This window comes from Felis catus, chromosome F1 (genome assembly GCF_018350175.1).
Source record: "Felis catus isolate Fca126 chromosome F1, F.catus_Fca126_mat1.0, whole genome shotgun sequence".
Taxonomy (NCBI): Eukaryota; Metazoa; Chordata; class Mammalia; order Carnivora; family Felidae; genus Felis; species Felis catus.
In genome coordinates, this window is record NC_058384.1 from 66,270,039 (window position 1) to 66,287,983 (window position 17,945).

At 54.3% G+C, this 17,945-nt stretch overlaps 1 protein-coding gene across 4 annotated transcripts; it reads left to right on the top strand.

The window, feature by feature from the left end:
- Positions 1–1,063: 1,063 nt before the first annotated feature.
- On the top strand, positions 1,064–15,109 carry FCRL1 (Fc receptor like 1). Of its 4 annotated transcripts, XM_006943062.5 has the most exons (11): positions 1,154–1,805; positions 5,263–5,283; positions 7,393–7,662; positions 8,706–8,993; positions 9,149–9,427; positions 10,276–10,389; positions 11,449–11,476; positions 12,471–12,553; positions 12,761–12,829; positions 13,343–13,374; positions 14,311–15,109. In XM_006943062.5, the coding sequence occupies exons 1-11, from the start codon at positions 1,775–1,777 to the stop codon at positions 14,380–14,382; spliced, it is 1,287 nt and encodes a 428-aa protein (XP_006943124.2). In that variant the 5' UTR covers positions 1,154–1,774; the 3' UTR covers positions 14,383–15,109. The 4 variants fall into 4 exon arrangements, with proteins under 4 accessions (XP_019677922.2, XP_019677921.2, XP_019677919.2 ...); XM_019822363.3 differs by lacking the exon at positions 14,311–15,109 and having other exon boundaries at positions 1,064–1,805; positions 8,835–8,993; positions 13,343–14,304; XM_019822360.3 differs by lacking the exon at positions 14,311–15,109 and having other exon boundaries at positions 1,069–1,805; positions 13,343–14,304.
- The last annotated feature ends 2,836 nt before the right edge of the window (positions 15,110–17,945 follow it).

Consider the following 17,945-nt stretch of genomic DNA (forward strand, 5'->3'; position numbering starts at 1 on the left):
GCTGACGCAAGATTCACCGTCCCAGCCTGCCCTACAGAAGGCCAGCCCCACTCTCTCAATACGGCGGGTGAGTGCTACAGATGTCTCCTTTCTGCCACGTGCCGGCCACCTCCGTGTCCTCCTCGCTGCTCCCTGGACCAGAGTGGGGGTCTCCTAGGAGAAGCGCAGACCCACCCCCCCCCCCCGGGAAAAGTCTTACCCTGATTTCGAAGCCCCCGTGACAAAGTTCTTCCCACATTCCTCTCCCTGCTGGCGGTGCTCCCTCTCACTCACCGCCTCCACATCAGACCTCGCCCCCGTTTACCGCATCAGAATCTTGGTGGGTTCAGATTCCATCATGGAACCGCATAGTTTACATGCGTATAATTCATACGAATGTACTTCTTGGTGTGTGTCTGCCAACGATGTTATAGACATACAAGTGTGAAAGAGCTTAACGAATCACGTACAGCCTTAACCTGCAGAGGAGGGGAGAGAGATTTTTCTCCTGAAGGAATTGTGAAGGCACGCACCCCAGCACGGGCAAAGAGCACGTGTGCACACACACAACCTCACGCGCTGGGCCGAGAGGACGCCACGTTCCTCAACGAGGGTGGAGCCTTGGTCCTGAAACTCTACACACAGGCTTTCCTGAGCCAGCAAACAGAGTCGGGGCACACTGTCCCGTCTCTGGGATTCCAGGGGCCCTTTGGTCAGCCTCCGGCACTGCTCCCTCTTCCTCCAGGTGGCTCCTCGCTGGCCACCCTGATCACCTGTTTCTCTTCTCACGCCTCTTCCGACTCTACACTCAGACTTGGATGTCATCGCTCAATGGCGTCTTGCCATGTCCCCTAAGAGCTTTGCTCCCACGCGTTGTTGGGTTCTTCTTAACCTTAGATACTCAAAGACTCAAGAGATGTTGGAAATTAAGACAGTTTCTTCTCCTCTAACCATAATCTGAGTTCCACGCAGACTCTGGGTGCCCAGGACTGGATCCCCTGCGTGCTCGAGGCAGAGATGACGCTGACTTGGGGAAGGGGAGGAACACCACCACAAGTGCCAGGCCAGGAGCTAGTGTCGAATGTCCCCCAACACCCAGAAGCTAGTTTGCATGCGCCTCTTTCCTGTGTTTCGCTCGCGGACATCCCCCCCACCCAGGCAGTAGTTTCCTGTGATTCTGTTTTCTTCTGTTTCTGGTTCACTGACGGCTACACCCTGCAAGTTTAAATATGGGAGCTGGCACCTTACAAATAGCCTGACTCTGTACAAATCATCATCCACAATGGTTCTCCGATGCTGCAGGGGACCCGGGTGACAGCCCATCGGTCTCTGGCTTGGACATTCGTGCCCAGAGCGGCCGCAGTGCAGGCTGTTGAGAAACGAGAGTGTGTGTGGAGCAGACGTGGGCCGGGAGACATGCTTCCCAGTGAGGAAAACCCGCCATTGAACTTCCGCGGGACCGTGGTCTGAGGAAGGCTCATCGGGGTCAGAAATTGCCTCTGGGAAAGTTCCCTTGAGATACTCCCTGCGCTCCGGAGGGAGGCCCTGGTGTGCACCCTCTTCAAGTCGTGGACAGTCAAGCAAATACAGAAAGGAGCACCTTTGCCCGTCTGGGCCCCCACAGGACAGGAAATAGAGGAGGGCCGTCGGAGCACCCTGGTTCTTCTTCTATTTCTGTAAACGTGCTGCAGCGTGACTTCCGCAGCCCTCTGACAAGCTGCTGCCTCTTGACTCGGAGCTGGATTGTTCCTCCGATGAGAAAGCATCTCCAGTGACAGCCCCCGACCTGGTCCTCATGCTGCTGGGGCTCATGCTGTTGATGTGCGGTGAGTAGGGTGTCCGAGCAGGTGCGGGGCTCCGGCCCCAGTGCCTCCCGAGGCCTCTGCCTGCGCCCGCGGGTGCTGGGATCTCTGCCTCCAACCGGCAGCTCAGAGTCAGTCAGCAGGTGGTAAATACTGGAAAGGCAGGTGTTTGAAGGGCACGTTCATTTCGGTTTTTACCTCCTAGGAAGCGTTCGCTGGCTGTCTTTCCTTCCAGTGTGAATTCTGTCTGTCCTCGCTGTTGCTGATAGCCACGGGGATAATTCATACAACAAACCGGGCCTTCGTTCCTTGTCTTACTGTCAACACCTTTCCCTTTATCGTCTGTCCTTGGCCCCCTCATTCCTACCATCAAACCCTAGAATTTATCACCAACAACTGTTCGCTTTCAAAATCCCTGTTTCGGGCACCCCCCCACCCCCGCCGAGTGGCCACTCTTCAACCCCCGGAGTGACTTTTCGTTGCCAGGTACTGTCCTCTGCCCCCTCCCCGCCTTAGATTCTGGGGCGCAAGGCTCCCGGCCACACCTGCACCTCTCTCCTCGTGAGCAGCCCCCGATCAGCATACTTCTCTGCACGCATCACACCGGTGCCTTCACACGAAAGGCACCGTCCCATTGACTCATGTCCCTTTCAAGGTAGGGCACGCGTCTCCAGTGGTCCTGGCAGGGCCGGTGACCTCCTACACCCGCTAGTCTGAGCCTCACGCCTGGACCACTACGTCCCAGCTTCTCTGCCTCCTCAAACTCCTCCCTTCTCACACTCAGCTTATGACCTTGCTGCCTATGTCGCTGAGGACATGAACGCTATCAGAAGAGAAAGTCCTCGCCTGCCTGCGGCCGTGCTCGGATCTCCCCGCCACCCCTCACACGCCCTCCTTCGGGACTGCCCTATCCCCGTCCCCACGCAGGGGCCCTCCCTCCTCACTGGGTCCCAGGCGCTCCTGCTCCCTCAGAACCTCCACTCTGCCATCAGCACGATTTTTCCTTCTGGGTGATTCCCGTAAACATACAAACAGCACAACGTCTTTCCCCGGAAACCACGGAAATGCATCCTGACGGCCTCCGGCTGGCCTTTCGCAAAGTTTCTAGGCCGTTGCTGGGCTTTGCTTTATCTCCTGCCATCGTTTTGAGCTCATTTTTAACTGACGGGACAGTAAGATTCGCTTTCCTGATACGCCGTCTAAGAGTCTCCGGAAGGATTTGCAGCCACGTGACCACCAGCATGCTCACCACATTTCTAGCGCCTCAACCCCTTTGGCATCACACCCGCCCGGCCCCTAAGCCCTGGCACCGTCGGCCGGTTCTCAGTGCTCGCAGGTCCCCCTCGCCCTGTCCTGGGCCGCGGCCGTCCGTCTTTCGTCCCCAGTGCTGTTCCCTCCGGGACCAGCAGCCACCTGCGCATCGCCCCGGCCTGGACTCCGGGTCCCATCTCCTCGCACTCGGCCTCCCGGGAAGCCTCCCTCTGCTCCCTCTTCTGGAAACGCCTCTTCCCGCGGCCTCTGGACTACCACATCCTGCTGGTTTTCTTTCTAACTCAACCCCCGTTGTTTCCTGACCTTCCCAAGGTTTGACCTTCCCGAGGTTGCGGCCCAGACCTGGCTCTTCCCCGCCCACCCCCACCTCGCTCACTTCCCAGCTGCACCGTTCAGGTGCTTTGTGGCCACTTTAACCTCGAACTCGGGCTAATTTTCCCCAGTGCTGGTCTCTCCTCTGAGCACCTTCCAAGCGGTCAACGGCCGCCCAGCCTCAGCCGGCATCCTCAGGCTTCCAGACCGAGTTGCCACCCATGTCCTCCCTGCTCGTCCTGCAGGACGGTGGTCCGTCCTCCTCCCCGCATGCGTGAGAGTGATTTTACAGGCGTTAAGTTCAGTCAGAGCTGCCCACGGCTCCCAGCACACCTGAAATGAAATCCAGGCCTGGCACCACGTCCAGGAAGGCCTCCGTGACTGGCTCAAACTGCTTGTAGGTACCACAGCAGTGCCCATCGCTGCCCCTCCCTCAGCTGCAGGGGCACTGCCTTCTCCTCCTCCACAGATGAGCTCACTCCTTCTCAGGTCCTCCGCATTTGCTCCTTCTCTACCCGGGGTGCTGGTCCCGAACACTGGGAAGGCAGCTCTCTAATTTCGTTCTGTTTTCTACCCAACTGACAGCTATCCGAATGGTCAAGATCGTCCGATGATACTCTGTAACTTATTTCTCAGCTTTATCTTTTTCTTCAGTTTATTTATTTATTTTGAGAAGGAGAGACAGAGAGAGAGCACGCGCGAGTGAGTGGGGGAGGGGCAGAAAGAGAGGAAAAGAGAGAGTCCCAAGCAGGTGCCGTGCTGCCAGCCCAGAGCCCAACACGGGACTCGACCCCACTGAACGTGAGGTCACGGCCTGAGCCAAAATCAAGGGTCAGACGCTTAACCGACGGAGCCACCCAGGCGCCCCTGGCCTTTATCTTTCCTACACGCTGATCACTCTCTGAAATCAGAGCGCATATTGGTTTTTTAATTGGCGCTCTCCCCCTGAACAGCAAAGACTTGGTCACGTTCGCTCCGGCCACCCGCGTCCCACTTGCAATGCGTGACGCACAGGAGGCCCTCAAAACGGTTTGTAGGACGGATGAATGAAAACCGTGATGGTCGTGCCGGCCCCCGTTGACTCCACTCTCCTACCCGAGGAACGCATCATTCAAATAAGCATTTAAGATAAAAAAAAAAAAAAAAAACAGGCTAAATATGTCAGACTAAGTATGGGTTCAAATAGACAGTGATAATGAGGTAATATTTACTGAATGTGGAATAAATTCCAGGCATTTTACGGATGTCAACTTACTTAATCCTCAGGAAAACTCTGTGAAGTAGGTCCAGTATTACCTCCATTCTACAGAAAAGGAACATAGAGCACAGAGAGGGAAAGCATTTTCTCCGAGGTAACACAGCTAGTGGGGCAGAGCCAGGGTTCAGGCCCGTGCCTTCTGCTGAGAGCCTGCATCTCCCCAGAATCTCCTGTCCTTGGTCATCATGTCATAATACTGTGGTCAAATCCTTGGGATATGAGCGAATCTTTGGGGAAATCACAATTCCTTCTCTGGACCTGCTCCGCTGGGAAGTAGGTGAATAAAGGGCACAGGGTGTGTGTGTGTGTGTGTGTGTGTGTGTGTGTGTGTGTGTTGGTCAGGAGCCTGGCCGTTGTCACTGCGAGTTGGCCGGGCCGGGGCAGGGTCCCTCTGGCAGGGAGGGATAAGAGGGAGGTGCGGTCACCAACGAAGGTACCGCGTCCTAACAACGGATGGGGACAGTGATCAGAAATGAATGCAGGAGAAGGAGTGGAGGCCAAGAAGGAAGCAGAGAGGAGAAGGAAGAGGCAGGAGTGACGCGGAGAGGGACGGTGGGGGAGGAGGCGGGGAGGCGGCAGTGCCGGGGGAGGTCCACCCAACTCCGGATCCGCTCTGATCTCTCCCGAATTCTCTCCTAGCGCCGCCCTGCGAACTAACTGGTGAGTAGCTCTCTTCCCCTCCCCCTTTGCGGTCTGTGGGAATCTTGTCGCAGCCGTGGATGCTGTCTGACATCTGGTGACAGCGGCTCCCTCGGGGCCCCCGCGGCCTGTGTTCAGACCAGTGTCTGCACCTGACACGAGCCTGCTCCGCTGGGGGTGGGGCGGTCTTGCTGTGACCTTCTCAGAAGCACGGTCCTCTCCGCTCTCTGGAAGGGAAATGCTGTTTCACGGGGAAGTCACAGAGTGCCGCGGACGGATGTGAGAAGACCGTCCATCCTCCCGGCCTCAGGGGCCCCAAGGCCCCTGTGTCTTCCCCGCTGGGTGCTCCCCCAGGAGCGCTGGAGGAATCTCGGCCGCCACCCGTCCGCGGCGACAATGACGGTGGATGCCGGGCCTCGGGCGCGCCAGGCGTCACTCTGCCTCCTTCCTCCTGCACTCCTGCTGTAGCCACAGCGGTCGGCCCGCACGACTTCTCTCCCAGACCCTGCTCGGTGCCACCGTTCACTCTGATCCTGATCCAAAGTCTTACCTTTACCAGAAGAGAAGAGGAAGTTTCCCCCCAGAAGGAACCTTCCACTGACGTGTGTTTACATCCAGGAGGTGTCAGAACTGCTCTCCTCTATGCAAAGTACTGTCCACGGGGCCAGAAAGGGCCTTCTGCGTCCTCAAGAACACGGGCTGCACGTACAACCGGGGGGAACAGGCCTCTGATGCCAACCGTCAGGGGTGTTCAGGACCAGCCCAACCTTCTGGACGGCTCTTCTGAGATTCGTCCAGGTGGAACTCAGGCCATGGACTCATGGGCTCAATCCGAGCGTAAGCAGAAATCCAAGACCACACCCAGAAGAGACGAAACTCCCACCACCGGGAATCTGTCAGGTGTTTCTGGGAACACCGAGAATGATCTGGGGCAAGCTCTGAGCTCGAGGCTGAGCTCCAGCCCTCGCAAACGGCCCTGTCTGGGTCCTACCCCACGCCTGCCCTGCCCCTTTCAGAAGCATGGGGCCCAGCTGCCTAGACGCCTTTTTTATTCCTTCCTCTGCTCAGCTCAAAAGCTGTGCTGTCCTCGGCCCACTGGGACTGCAGTTTTCCAAGGACAGAAAATGCCTCCCGGCGCACAGGTGTTCCATCCAGGCCCCAGCACGGAGCAAGCATTCTGGTACCGACGTCGGGAGCGAGTTTTTTTGAGTTCCCAGGCGAGGCATTCCACCAGCCAGGCTTGAGGTGACAGGTGTTGGAACAGCCCCCGCCTCTCAGTGACCTAGATCACGTGGCATTTTTCGCTGGTGAGGGGAGACAGGCTTCTCTTAGGAAAATTCCTAAACTTTCCCGAAAAGCAGAGGCTCTGAGCCTTCCACAAACAAATGTCGCAAGAGCCAGTGTGCTCAGGGATTCTGGGGTTTCCCGGGAGCTGACGCTGGGCAGAAGGAGGCGAGGGGAAGCAGGACCCAGCTTTGCCCATCCGTGGTCCCCGTGGAGAAAAGCCTTACAGCCGAAGAGGGAGGCATCCCTGAGCTCAAGGTACGGATTGAAATGGCTCTGCACAACCTTGCCTTCTACGGAGGTGTGGGCACGGTCCCAGAGCAAGGGAGCCCGGTGCGTGCGTGAGGCATTTTCCGGCAGGTGCGCCCCTGTTGCTTCCAGTGGGAAGGGGAGAATCTGTAAAGAAGGCATCGAGCGCCTCTCAACCTTTCCCTGACTGGCAGATCCCCCGGGGTCACGTTCCGTCCTTGGAAGAAATAGTGTGGCTCTGGGACGCCAGGGGAACGAAGCAGAAGATAAACGACCGCCCTGATTTACAACAAGAATGAATGAAACCCACTCACTTTTCCTGAAGCGTCAGGCTTCACCGCCTCCAATCACAGTCATCAGTGCCCTGCCCTGTCTCCGGAAGGGGTGTGTTTAGTTCGTGGCTAGAAATGTCGAAGCGTGAGAACCAAGTGGCAGGCAAGGGTTGTCTTATGGACGGAAGAGGTGCTGCGCGGGGGGCGCCGGGGTGCGGGATGGGCTCTGCACCCCACTGGGTGGTTATCGGAGCACCAAGTGCCTCCGCCCGGGGACTCTGAACCCCTGGGCCCTGGAACCTATGTGTTTCGTCCCTCTCTCCAGCCCTGCTCCTGACCGCCACGCCCTCTCGGCCCGTGGAGGGAGGCTCAGTGACCCTGACCTGCAACGTTCTGGTCCCTTCACGGAGGCTGGACAGCCCCCTCCAGTTCTGCTTCTTCAGAGACAGCCAGGCCCTGTGGCCGGGCTGGAGCAGCTCCCCGGAGCTCCAGCTCCCCAAGGTGTGGAGGGAAGACTCAGGATCCTACTGGTGTGAGTCAAAGACCATGGCAGCCAGAGTCACTCGGAGCCCGAGGGTCCAGATACAGGTGCAGGGTGAGTGCGGGGGCCTGCGGCGGGGGGCAGACACGGGCGGGGGCACGAGGCTGATCTCCCCCGACACTGGGGGCTCGGCTCCTGCAGGAATGGAGGTGTACCAAGCTTCTCTCCTGGTCAGAGTCCCGGAGGGATCTTCCCTTATCCTTGCTAATCCCGCTTGAACGTGCAGAAGGGTATTTAGGAAGCCCTCACTGTGCTGGAGAGGGGGCCCCCCCGATTTCCAGGAGCCACAGCTCCCGCGGCACCCTCAACAGCCAGGGCGAGATGTGTGGCCGTGGTGGGGGGCTGACGGGAGCCACGGAGAAGGGAGAAATCAGAGCCGCACGGCAAGGGGAAGCTTTGTACAGGAGGCTATTGGAGGAGAGGTTGGGGTTTGGTTTTGAGAGAGAAAAAGAGAAGGGGGGTGTTTTGTGACTCTGAACCGTGCTGCCCCACGTCAGGGTGGACACGCCAACGTCCTCCCCCCATTCTCGGTCCGAGATGCATCCTCGGAGCTGGGAAGCGGGTGTCGATTACCTCCAGAAGGCCGGCTTTCCCGCCTTCGCTCACAGCCCAGCCCTGGTGAGGCTGGAGACACGCGGGGCAGTGGGCCGTGCTCCCGGCCCGTCGCACCACGTAAGGGAGCCCTCCCGACTTCGGGAGAGAGTGATTGTTGCCCGCTCCCCTGTGCAAACGGGAAATCGAGTCCCAGGGAAGTTAAGCCCTTGGATCAAGCACACACAGTAAGACCAGAACCAGCACGCAAGCCAAGGCAGCTTGACCTTCGATCTGCACCATGGCTTCCTTACCGTTGTGCCTTGCAGAGTGAGGGTCCTAGGAGCCCCACTGTCCTGGGGCGGGAGGGGGTGCATGGTAACAGGATGGCCTTTGCCACACTGCCAGCATCCGCTGGACCAAGGCAGACCCAAATCGGCAGAACCCCCCCCCCACCTCAAAACGGCCCCCAACGTTAGCCATTCAACCGCATGAACTGTTGACTTTACCCAAGGCTTTTGGGTTAAGGACAGTCACCCCTCCCGGGTCACATTGTGTGTGTGTAGGAGTCCCCGTCTGTAATGTGAGCTTGGAGACGCAGCCTCCCGGCGGGCAAGTGCAGAAGGGAGAGAGGCTGGCTCTCATCTGCATGGTGGCCAGGGGCACAGGAGACATCACCTTCCTCTGGTACAAAGGGGCCCTGGGTTTGAACCTGGAAACAAAGACCCAGCGCTCTCTGGCAGCGAAGTTTGAGATCCCGGCGGTGAGGGACAGTGACACGGACAAATACTACTGTGCGGCCGACAATGGCTACGGCCCCAGCCTCAGCGAGCTGGTGAGCGTCACTGTCAGAAGTAAGTTCTGCGACCCACCAGCGGCCCGCCAGCTGGGCTCCCCGTTCCCCTGGGGCACCCCAAGGGAGCTCAGTGGGGCCGGGCCTCCATGGGCTGGGATTACCAGTCCGTCCCCGTGTGGGGACCCTCTCTGACGGCCCCCCTGTCTCCCTCAGTTCCAGTGTCCCGCCCCGTCCTCACCATCAGGGGGCCCGGGGCCCCGGCCGAAGTGGGGGACGTGGTCGAGCTTCGCTGCGAGGCCCAGAGGGGCTCTCCCCCCATCCTGTACCGGTTTTATCGCGAGAATGTCACCCTGGGGAGGAGCTCAGCTCACGCTGGAGGAGGAGCGTCCTTCAACCTCTCTCTGACCGCAGAACATTCTGGAAACTACTCCTGCGAGGCCGACAACGGGCTGGGGGCCCGGCGCAGCAAGGCGGTGCCACTCAACGTCACAGGTACAGCCCAGGGCATAGAGCTGTCCTGGTCACTGCCTCTTTCCAGCATCCTGGGAGAGGTTGTGTTAATTCTACTTAAATTCAAGTTAGGTAACAAACAGTGTAGTCTTGGCTTCAGGAGTAGAACCCAGTGGTTCATCTCTCTTGTTTTTAATTGGTAGAATTATTTTTTTAATGTTTATTTATTTTTGAGAGAGAGAGAGAGAGAGAGAGAGAGAGAGAATGAGCGGGGGAGGGGAGAGAGAGAGAGAACAGAATCCGAAACAGGCTCCAGGCTCCGAGCTGTCAGCACAGAGCCCGACGCGGGGCTCCAACTCGCGAAACTTGAGATCATGACCTGAGCCGAAGTTGGACGCTTGACTGACTGAGCCACCCAGGCACCCCCAGTGATCCGTCTCTTACACACGACACCCAGTGCTCGTCCCAACAAGTGTCCTCCTTCATGCCCATCATCCATCTAGCCCATCCCCCCAGCCACCTCCCTCCATCAACCCTCAGTTTGTTCTCTGTGGTTAAGAGTCTCTTATGCCTTGCCTCCCTCCTGGGGGAGTTCTCCTGACCCCGCCACGTTTCTGGCATCGTGCAACCAACGATGGGCGTCTGTGGGCAGTGCTGTCCTGGGAGGTGTATCTGAAGGGCACGGAGGCGACGAAGGCTTGAAGGCTGGTGCCTCTTCTCCTGTCATCAGTGTGAAGAGCTGTAGGCCCCTCGATACAGAAGTCAGTTCACTGTCCCCCTGCCCCGTCCCTGGGAAGGGCAGCCCTTGGCCTCAACCCACGGCCAGGATGTCTGCTCTCCAAAGACCAGCCGTCCAGCACAGCAGCTCATGCTCTGACCTCTCCCTCCAGTGCCCACGGAGGACAGGAAAGAACTTCTCGCCTCGGGAATCCTCGAGGGGATGCTTGGCGTCCTTGGTCCCGTCATTCTGGCCTTATTCTGCTGTGGGCTCCGGAAAAGACTAGGTTAGTATTTCAGAGACTGGTATTTTGTGACCGTGACCTTTGTTTTCACGGACACAGGCTGGGCCGGTGACGCGTACACGGAGGGATGGATATGCCCTGCTGGCCACCCTGCCCGCACACCTGATCCCAGCCCCCCTCACGGGAGCAGCACCCATTAAACTGACGCAGTGTCTTAGGTCAAGTCTTCCGTCTGCTACGTGTTATCGGTTCAGGTCCCCCCGATATCTTGTGTTCGTCTGATCTAATATTTGCACCAAAATGTAACTCCATGTAAACTAACTAGTCAGCGCCTGGAGGAGACACACGGTTAGCAATCCCAGCCCTGCTGACCATCTCCCAGGTAAAGTCAGTGCCTCGGTTCTTATGCCCCCCTCCCCCGAGCATGGCCACGTGCCTTTCCCGCTTTCTGGAATGCTTGTCCACACATCCTCGTGTTCCACTCACTGCAGGACCCCTCCTGCTTTCCCGCTTGTCACTTTCTCCGAGAGGCTTCCCCTGGCCACAGCCCGTGTTCTCTCATTATTCTCCATCAGGGCGCTAAGCTGGTTAGCCCCGCCGTGCTCACAACGGGTAATTACATATGCATTTGTGCATTTGATCCGGGACTCCTGTTCTCCGCCGAGCAAGATGGGGACAACGTGAGGTTTTTGCTTGAATGCCCAGCTTTTTCTGCCTCTTGGGGCACGTCGCCCCGTCTACAACGTGGCTGTGGCAGTGCCTGCTTCTCAGGACTTGTCATGACAACATTAGGGGGTGTGGTTGTTAGAACCCGAAGCAAACAATACGAGAGGTGGAGGTGTAAGGGTTCAGAGGTGTGGGTTCAAGCCCTCGCTCCGGTGTGAAGCGTCTTTGGGAAGCTCGCGTGACCACGCTGCCCGGAGTCTCCTCACCTGCAGGACGTAGGATCCGTGCAAGCGAGTGCCAGCTTGTTCTCTGGCACGCGGTGGCCTTGTGAGGGGCACCGTGGCCCGGGGTGCAGTCCCCACACGAGGGCCACCTGAGAGCAAGTGGTGAACAGAGTCCCCCTCTGACATGTCTGCTCATCTGTTTGACTTGTAGGAAGACGTCCCTCCGGGAACCCACGCGGGTGAGGCCCCACTTTCTCCATGTGCACGGATGCGGCAGAAAAACCCGTCTTCCCGGTTTTGAGTTCTCTTCTCTCCTGTGCTTGTTTCCTGCTATTATGACCCACCCTGCGCACCCTCCCCCCGCCCCAGAGCTCTCCCCCTGGCAGCTGAGATCCTGCTCGCCACCCCTCTTCGTGGTACTTGCATTTCAACCCTTGCATCGCTCTTCCTAATTTAGCTCCCTCGACAAACTACCTTGACCCGTTTCACACATTCACCAACGAATTGATGCATTCAATCAATTCACCGGTATCCGAGGGTCTGTGAGTCAGTCGTTCCGATGAGGAAGGAAAACGGGATCCTAGGGTCTTAAAGTATCCCAGAGGCATTAAGATACGGGCACATTTGGGTAATTGAAGCCAGAGAGTGGTAACCATTGCTGGTGAAGTTCTTTAGAAGTTTAGGGGGGTGGGGGGAGTTTTTTTTAAATCCTTGCATCTGGGGACATCAATGTTTAGTTGACATATTTTTATACCGTGTTGTTTTTATGCCGACAAAATCCAGATATTTCCCCCCAGATCAGGGTAGCACTCTTCCAGGGGTACATGCACACACAAGCCCACTTTCTTCTCTCCCTTCCTCAAACTGCTTGTTCTGCCTAACAACCTTTTTTCTGTCGGGGGGAATCAATATTGCTTCGTTCAATATTCACTGAGCGCGTGTGATGTGAGGGGCACCGATGCGGGTGTGGGCGACACCACCGTGAGCCCGTCACATGGGGGCCGGCGCTCACAGGCTGTGTGCCCCAGTGCTACCCGCTGCACCTTGCTGGGTCAGGTCAGGGCGTGGGTGACGCAGCCGTGCCGGGGACTCTCCCCAGGAGTCAGTATTCCGCCCAGGACCCTCCCTAGCAGGCTTGGCTCCTTCAATGTTTTGCTCACAACCGTCGAGGGAGATGTGCGGGGCATCTGGGACGCCACCCCACGCAGATGACATGTGTTTCCGTGTCTGCAGGAGCCCTCCGAGCCCTGTGCCACCAGCATCCAGCTACGTCAACTCACCCGCCCCGCTGCAGGGACAGTCGGTGTACGAAAATGGTGAGGGTCCCGAATGACCTGGCCCGAGGAGCTCGAGTGAGCTGGGGAAGGGGCGACGGGGTGCCGTCTGCCGGCCCCACCTGTGTCTGCTGTGCCCCAGCCACCGCCTCCGTGAACAGGTGGCGGGTCTGTCCGCGTGGCCACGGGTGGTCGGCATGGAGTGGGAAGAAAGGGCCGTGTCACGACGCCTCCTCTCTCCCCTTCCAGCGAATGTTGTACGCGGGGACGAGGTTTACTCTTTGGTGTACCACACGCAGCAGGAACGGCCACCAGCAGGTGAGACGCGAGGGAGTGAATTTGTCTCTGACTTTGTCCCTCCTGGAACCAAGGGGATAATCAGGGGCCGCGAGCGGCTTCGGTGCTGCTGCTCTGCCTCCCTGAGCTCCGGCCTTGGGTCTGGGAGCCGCCCCGAGGAGAGCCCAGTGCCGGTGCCTGCTTAGTGCCCCCAGTCGGACGGCACACGGGGGTGGCGATGTCGACCTGCGCTCCTCGAGGGGCCCCGTGCTCTCTCTGAAGCCCGGGCGTCCGCTCACCTGCTGTTGTCCCGTCCATACTTGATGGCTCCAGAAATGCCAAGAGTGTAAATGCCCAGGGGGACCTACTCACCCGTCCGCCCCCACGAGGCTGCAATTGTCCTGTGAACAGCAAGGCAACCGTGTTTGTGAAAGGCAGAAAAGCAAGACCAAAAACCGAGGGCAAGCAATACACCACAAGTAGCATGAAAAAGCATATAAAAATTTACATTTAAATATAAATGACATCTTACAGCGCACATCTTCTCTCCCACAGTACCGCCCCCGAGGACACGCGTCGAGGACCAGGTGAGTCAGAATCCCCATCATACTTTCCCTCCTGCTCGTCTGTCTTTCTTCTGCCGACGGCTCCTCAAACTTTAAAACTTATGGCCACTTAGCAAAACCCAAATGCCTCCAGGGTCTGTCTCTTCCCCTATCTCCCCACACAGTGGGATAAAAACATTTGGTTATAACAGTAAAGCGTCACTGTGCAAGGGAATTTTGGAGGCTTGCGTAGACGTTTCCTTCGGCCACAGACACATGGATGATTTGTAGTTACACTCTGGCACGTGCCAAGTCTAAACATGCCATTCCTTGAAAATCCTTGTTGTGAAATACCGTTCAGCCACACACACACACACACACACACACACGCACACACACACACACACGACTTTGTGTTGTGAGGATAACCAAACAACCCGTGGAAAACTAAATTAATATTGAACGAAGCTAAACTAAGAGGGATTTGTGTCATTGAAACTCAGTGATCTGTCAACCTTGAATAATTGACGACATCACTGATAATACGGAAATATGCTCAGAAAATTGCGGGAATCCCAGCTCGGCGTGTGTGCAAAGACAGTAGATGCTTTGTAGTTTTGTCAGGTGCGGTGGGGAAGCCAGATGTGTCACGACAGAACCCATGTCCTTGGGAAACTCCAGTGACACGCTGAATTTAGTGTATGAGTGTAAAATCCTGAAATCCTGCAAAAAACGCCAGCCCGCGGAACTGCCTAGCAGTGGCCCCCTCCGAATGGGAGAGGGGTTTAAGCGTTTGGATCCACCGGGGGGATGGGACGCAGGCCCTTTGAAAATGCTCGCCCAGGGCCGCAGTCTTCCAAGAGGCTGTGCTGCATGTGTGTGGCACGTCATGATAGGACGTGCCCCGGCTGCCTGGGGAAGAGACAGGCCCCACATGTGTTCCCTGCTCCGGTCCTGTCTATGTGCCTTTACTTGTAGGATACCTCAGCCATCTATTTCAGGCTGAAGAAGGCAAACGTTACAGATGAGGACTACGATGATGCTATGTAACGTTCCGGAAGATTCTGCCCTTTGGAAACCATCCATGACCCTAAGCCTCAGAACCAATACGTTCTTCAGAGATCCTGGGGTAGTCAGCCCTCCAGTGCTTCTCACCCAGGTGCTTTCCTCCCAAGACTATTCCTAAAACCAGCCAAGAGAACCAACATGAATGTGGGGGCGGGAAGGACCTCGTTACCAGGACCCCATACCTACTGGTTCTTCTAGGCACAGGTCGAATTGTGCTCTACCTTCTTCTTATAAGAGGACACAAGGTGGGTGAAAGAACTTGGGATCTTGGGGTGGAGGGACAGTGCAGCTCACTCAGCGGGCCGGGATGCAAGGTCAGTGACTCCACGGGGCTGCCGCACACGGAGATGGGTGTCGTCACCTCGTAAGTGTAGACGGGCTCTGTACTGATCTCCAGAACAGATGTCCAGTCCTGCCACTTACGTGCAGCCTACCTCTGGGTAAAATATGTCACTCGGTGCATTTGGGGTCACTGACACCAAATTAGAATTCAAACAAAGTTTTGTAAATACGTACTGTGGGTGCACTCAACTTTGGCGACGTATTTTGTGTGCATAGGCCAGTCTAGATGCCGCCATATTTGTAATGAGATAGAATCTTGGTGAGTTTCACCACATCCAAAGTTCTGTGCTTGCTGTGGCTTCTAGAAGCTTTATGAATACAGTTTTCTGCTTTTATTCACAAGCCTTTTAAAAATGTGACAATACAATTTGGAGTCTGTATTTTCATTTGAAGACAATTATTCACCACCTCTTACAAATTAAAACAATTTAAAAGTATACAATGTAAAAACTAAGGGTCTTCCCTATATCTAACACCACAAACGGTGCCCGTTGCTTAAAAACTTAGCTGCACAGATATTTTTAATTCTTCATACAAACTCTTATACATGCAAGTAAATATACAAATATTTAGAAATATGCCTACCTTTAAAAATTGCGGAATATTTTCAAGGCTTTACGTAGATATCTGCTATTTTAAAAGGCTATATATATATATATTGGCTATATACAGATAAATCATAATATATACTTTTTTTTTTGCAAACTAGAAGTAACATAAAATTTGCCACAATGACCATTTTAAGTGTGCCATTCAGTGCCGTGAAATACTATCATAGTATATTGTAGTCTTTTCAACCACTGATGGACATGGGGTGGTTTCCAAAATTTTTATATTATAAAAACAATACTAAAATAAATGTCCTAGGGCACCTGGGTGGCTCGGTCAGTTGAGCGTCTGACTTCAGGTCAGGTCAGGATCTCCTCATTCGTGAGTTTGAACCCCACGTTGGGCTCTCTGTTGTCAGCACAGACTCCACTTTGGATCCTCTGTCCCCCCTCTCTCTGTACCTCCCTCCCTCACTCTCTCTCTCAAAAATAAACATTAAAAATAAAATAATAAAATAAAAGTCCTTGTGCAAATATATTTCTCTGTTCCTGTTAATTCATCTGAAGGATAAGTTTGTAAATCAGGGATTAGGACATTTTAGGTTGTGCACATTTGCTATTTTTGTTAAATACTCTTAAACTGCTCTGTAGTAAGGCTGGGTCAGTGCACACGTCGACCAACAATGCGTGAGATAATCGACCTGTGAGAGAAAAGCACCATTGTCATTTCAGTTAAAAATTTTAAAACTAATGCAATTGAGCATTTTCCCCATAAAGGGACTGTTAATTTGTAGTTCTTCCAAAAGTTTCCTGTGCTCACCCTTCGCCTATTTTCTCAGTGTTCGTTTACCTTTTTCTTATAGCTTTTGTGGGAACGATTTATCATTTGTATACAGTGAGGTGCACACATTTTATGTGCTTAGTTCGGTCAGTTGGACAAAAAGCACGCACCCAACTAACCCAAAGTCTTGTCAGGATAGAAAATTTCTCCATCACTCCAGAAACTTCCCTCACATTCCCTCCCCTGCGATTACATTATAGAAACGTTCGTACATTTTCTTAAAATGGTTTCATAATTTTGATATATGTTCACACAGTGTATCATATGCATGTTTGGGGTGAGGTAAGAATCTGCCTTTTCCTATTCTGGTGTTTTATATTATACTTATATTATGACTTTACTTTTTGGAATTAAAAAAATTATATGAGCCAGAGATCTAACTGTTTTTCCAAACAGGTATAAATTATCTACTACGCTTGGTTAGGTCTATTCTCTTTCCTTTTATTTTCGTGCTACCTTAGCACGCCTGACGTGAGCTTCCTTTCTACTGCTTCTGCCTAGTGCTAATCTCAACGATCCAGAACGAAGTGAGGGTTCTGGAGGGAAGAGGGCGGGGGATGGGCTAGATGGGGGATGGGCACTGAGTAGGGCACTTGTTGGGATGAGCGCTGGGTGTTGAATGTCAGCGATGCCTCACATGCTACTCCTGACGCCAATATTGCACTTCACGTTAGCTAACTAGAATTTAAATACAGTTTTGAAAACCAAATACTGACACCGTTTGAACTTCTGCTGAGGAGGAGTCTGCCCGTCGCACGACGGGCTCCTATCACGTGCCCTGTGTTCTTGGCACACGCACCCCGCTGTCCCAGCTCCACACTCACCCCTGCCCCCGCCAACCCAGGCTCCGTGGGGCGCCCTCCCCATCACATCCCTTGGCTGGGTTTCTCTCTTGAGTCTCTGTTTCTGGCCCATGGAAATGTTTAACTTTTTCTTTTTTAGGACAAATGTAGATTTTTACATGTTACGTTTTTTCTGCCACCGCGAAGTATTTGGACCTCAGGGAGGGCTCAAAAAATGAAACATGAGCCCCGAGGGTCCAGAAGCGTGGACTTTTTTTTCCTGGATTTACACCAGAGCCCCACCATTTACTGGATCTGCAGTTTGGGTCAAATTATTTAAACTCTGTATTTCTCGGGGTGCTTGGGTGGCTCAGTCAGGTTAGGCGTCCGACTTCGGCTCAGGTCATGATCTCACGGTCTGTGGATTCGAGCCCCACGTCGGGTCCTGTGCTGTCAGCTCAGAGCCTAGAGCTTGCTTGGGATTCTATGTCTCCCCCTCTCTCTGCCCCTCCCCTGCTCTCTCTCTCTCTCTCTCTCTCTCTTTTAAAAATAAACATTAAAAAATATAAATAAAAATAAACTCTCTTCTTGCTTAAAACTGGAATAGCAATCATATCTGATACATCATGCTGCCTTGCTAATTATGTAAAACCATTTAGTTAAAATGCTTCAAGCTGTACATGGCACACATTAAACATTCAAAAAAATAAATTATTATTATTATTCTGTCTCAAATTTCCCTTTTTATTATTTATGGCATTTTACTCTATGAGTGCCCTACTTTATTATTTTAACAAACTTGAAATAGTATAAATACATTTACTTTATTGTAATTCTTAGGTTATTCTTCTGCCTGAAGTTTTATGTAGTTAAGCCTGCATTTGTCACATTTCCTGAATCTTGGTCATTGTAACTTGGTGGGTTTTGTGACTGCAGATTGAGACACTTCCTGTGCATTATAGGAGTCTCATGTGGCCGGGGCTTCTCACTCTGTCCCTCAAAAGCCATTTTGTATGTGCTTCCTCCAAGCCC

Bases quoted from the DNA above. Each gene is read 5' to 3' on its own strand.
- FCRL1 (XM_019822360.3), top strand. From the start codon at position 1,775: ATGCTGCTGGGGCTCATGCTGTTGATGTGCG. The intron at 11,477-12,470 runs GTGAGGCCCCAC...CCGTGTCTGCAG, and splicing joins CCCTCCGGGAACCCACGCGG to GAGCCCTCCGAGCCCTGTGC. The intron at 12,554-12,760 runs GTGAGGGTCCCG...CTCCCCTTCCAG, and splicing joins ACAGTCGGTGTACGAAAATG to CGAATGTTGTACGCGGGGAC.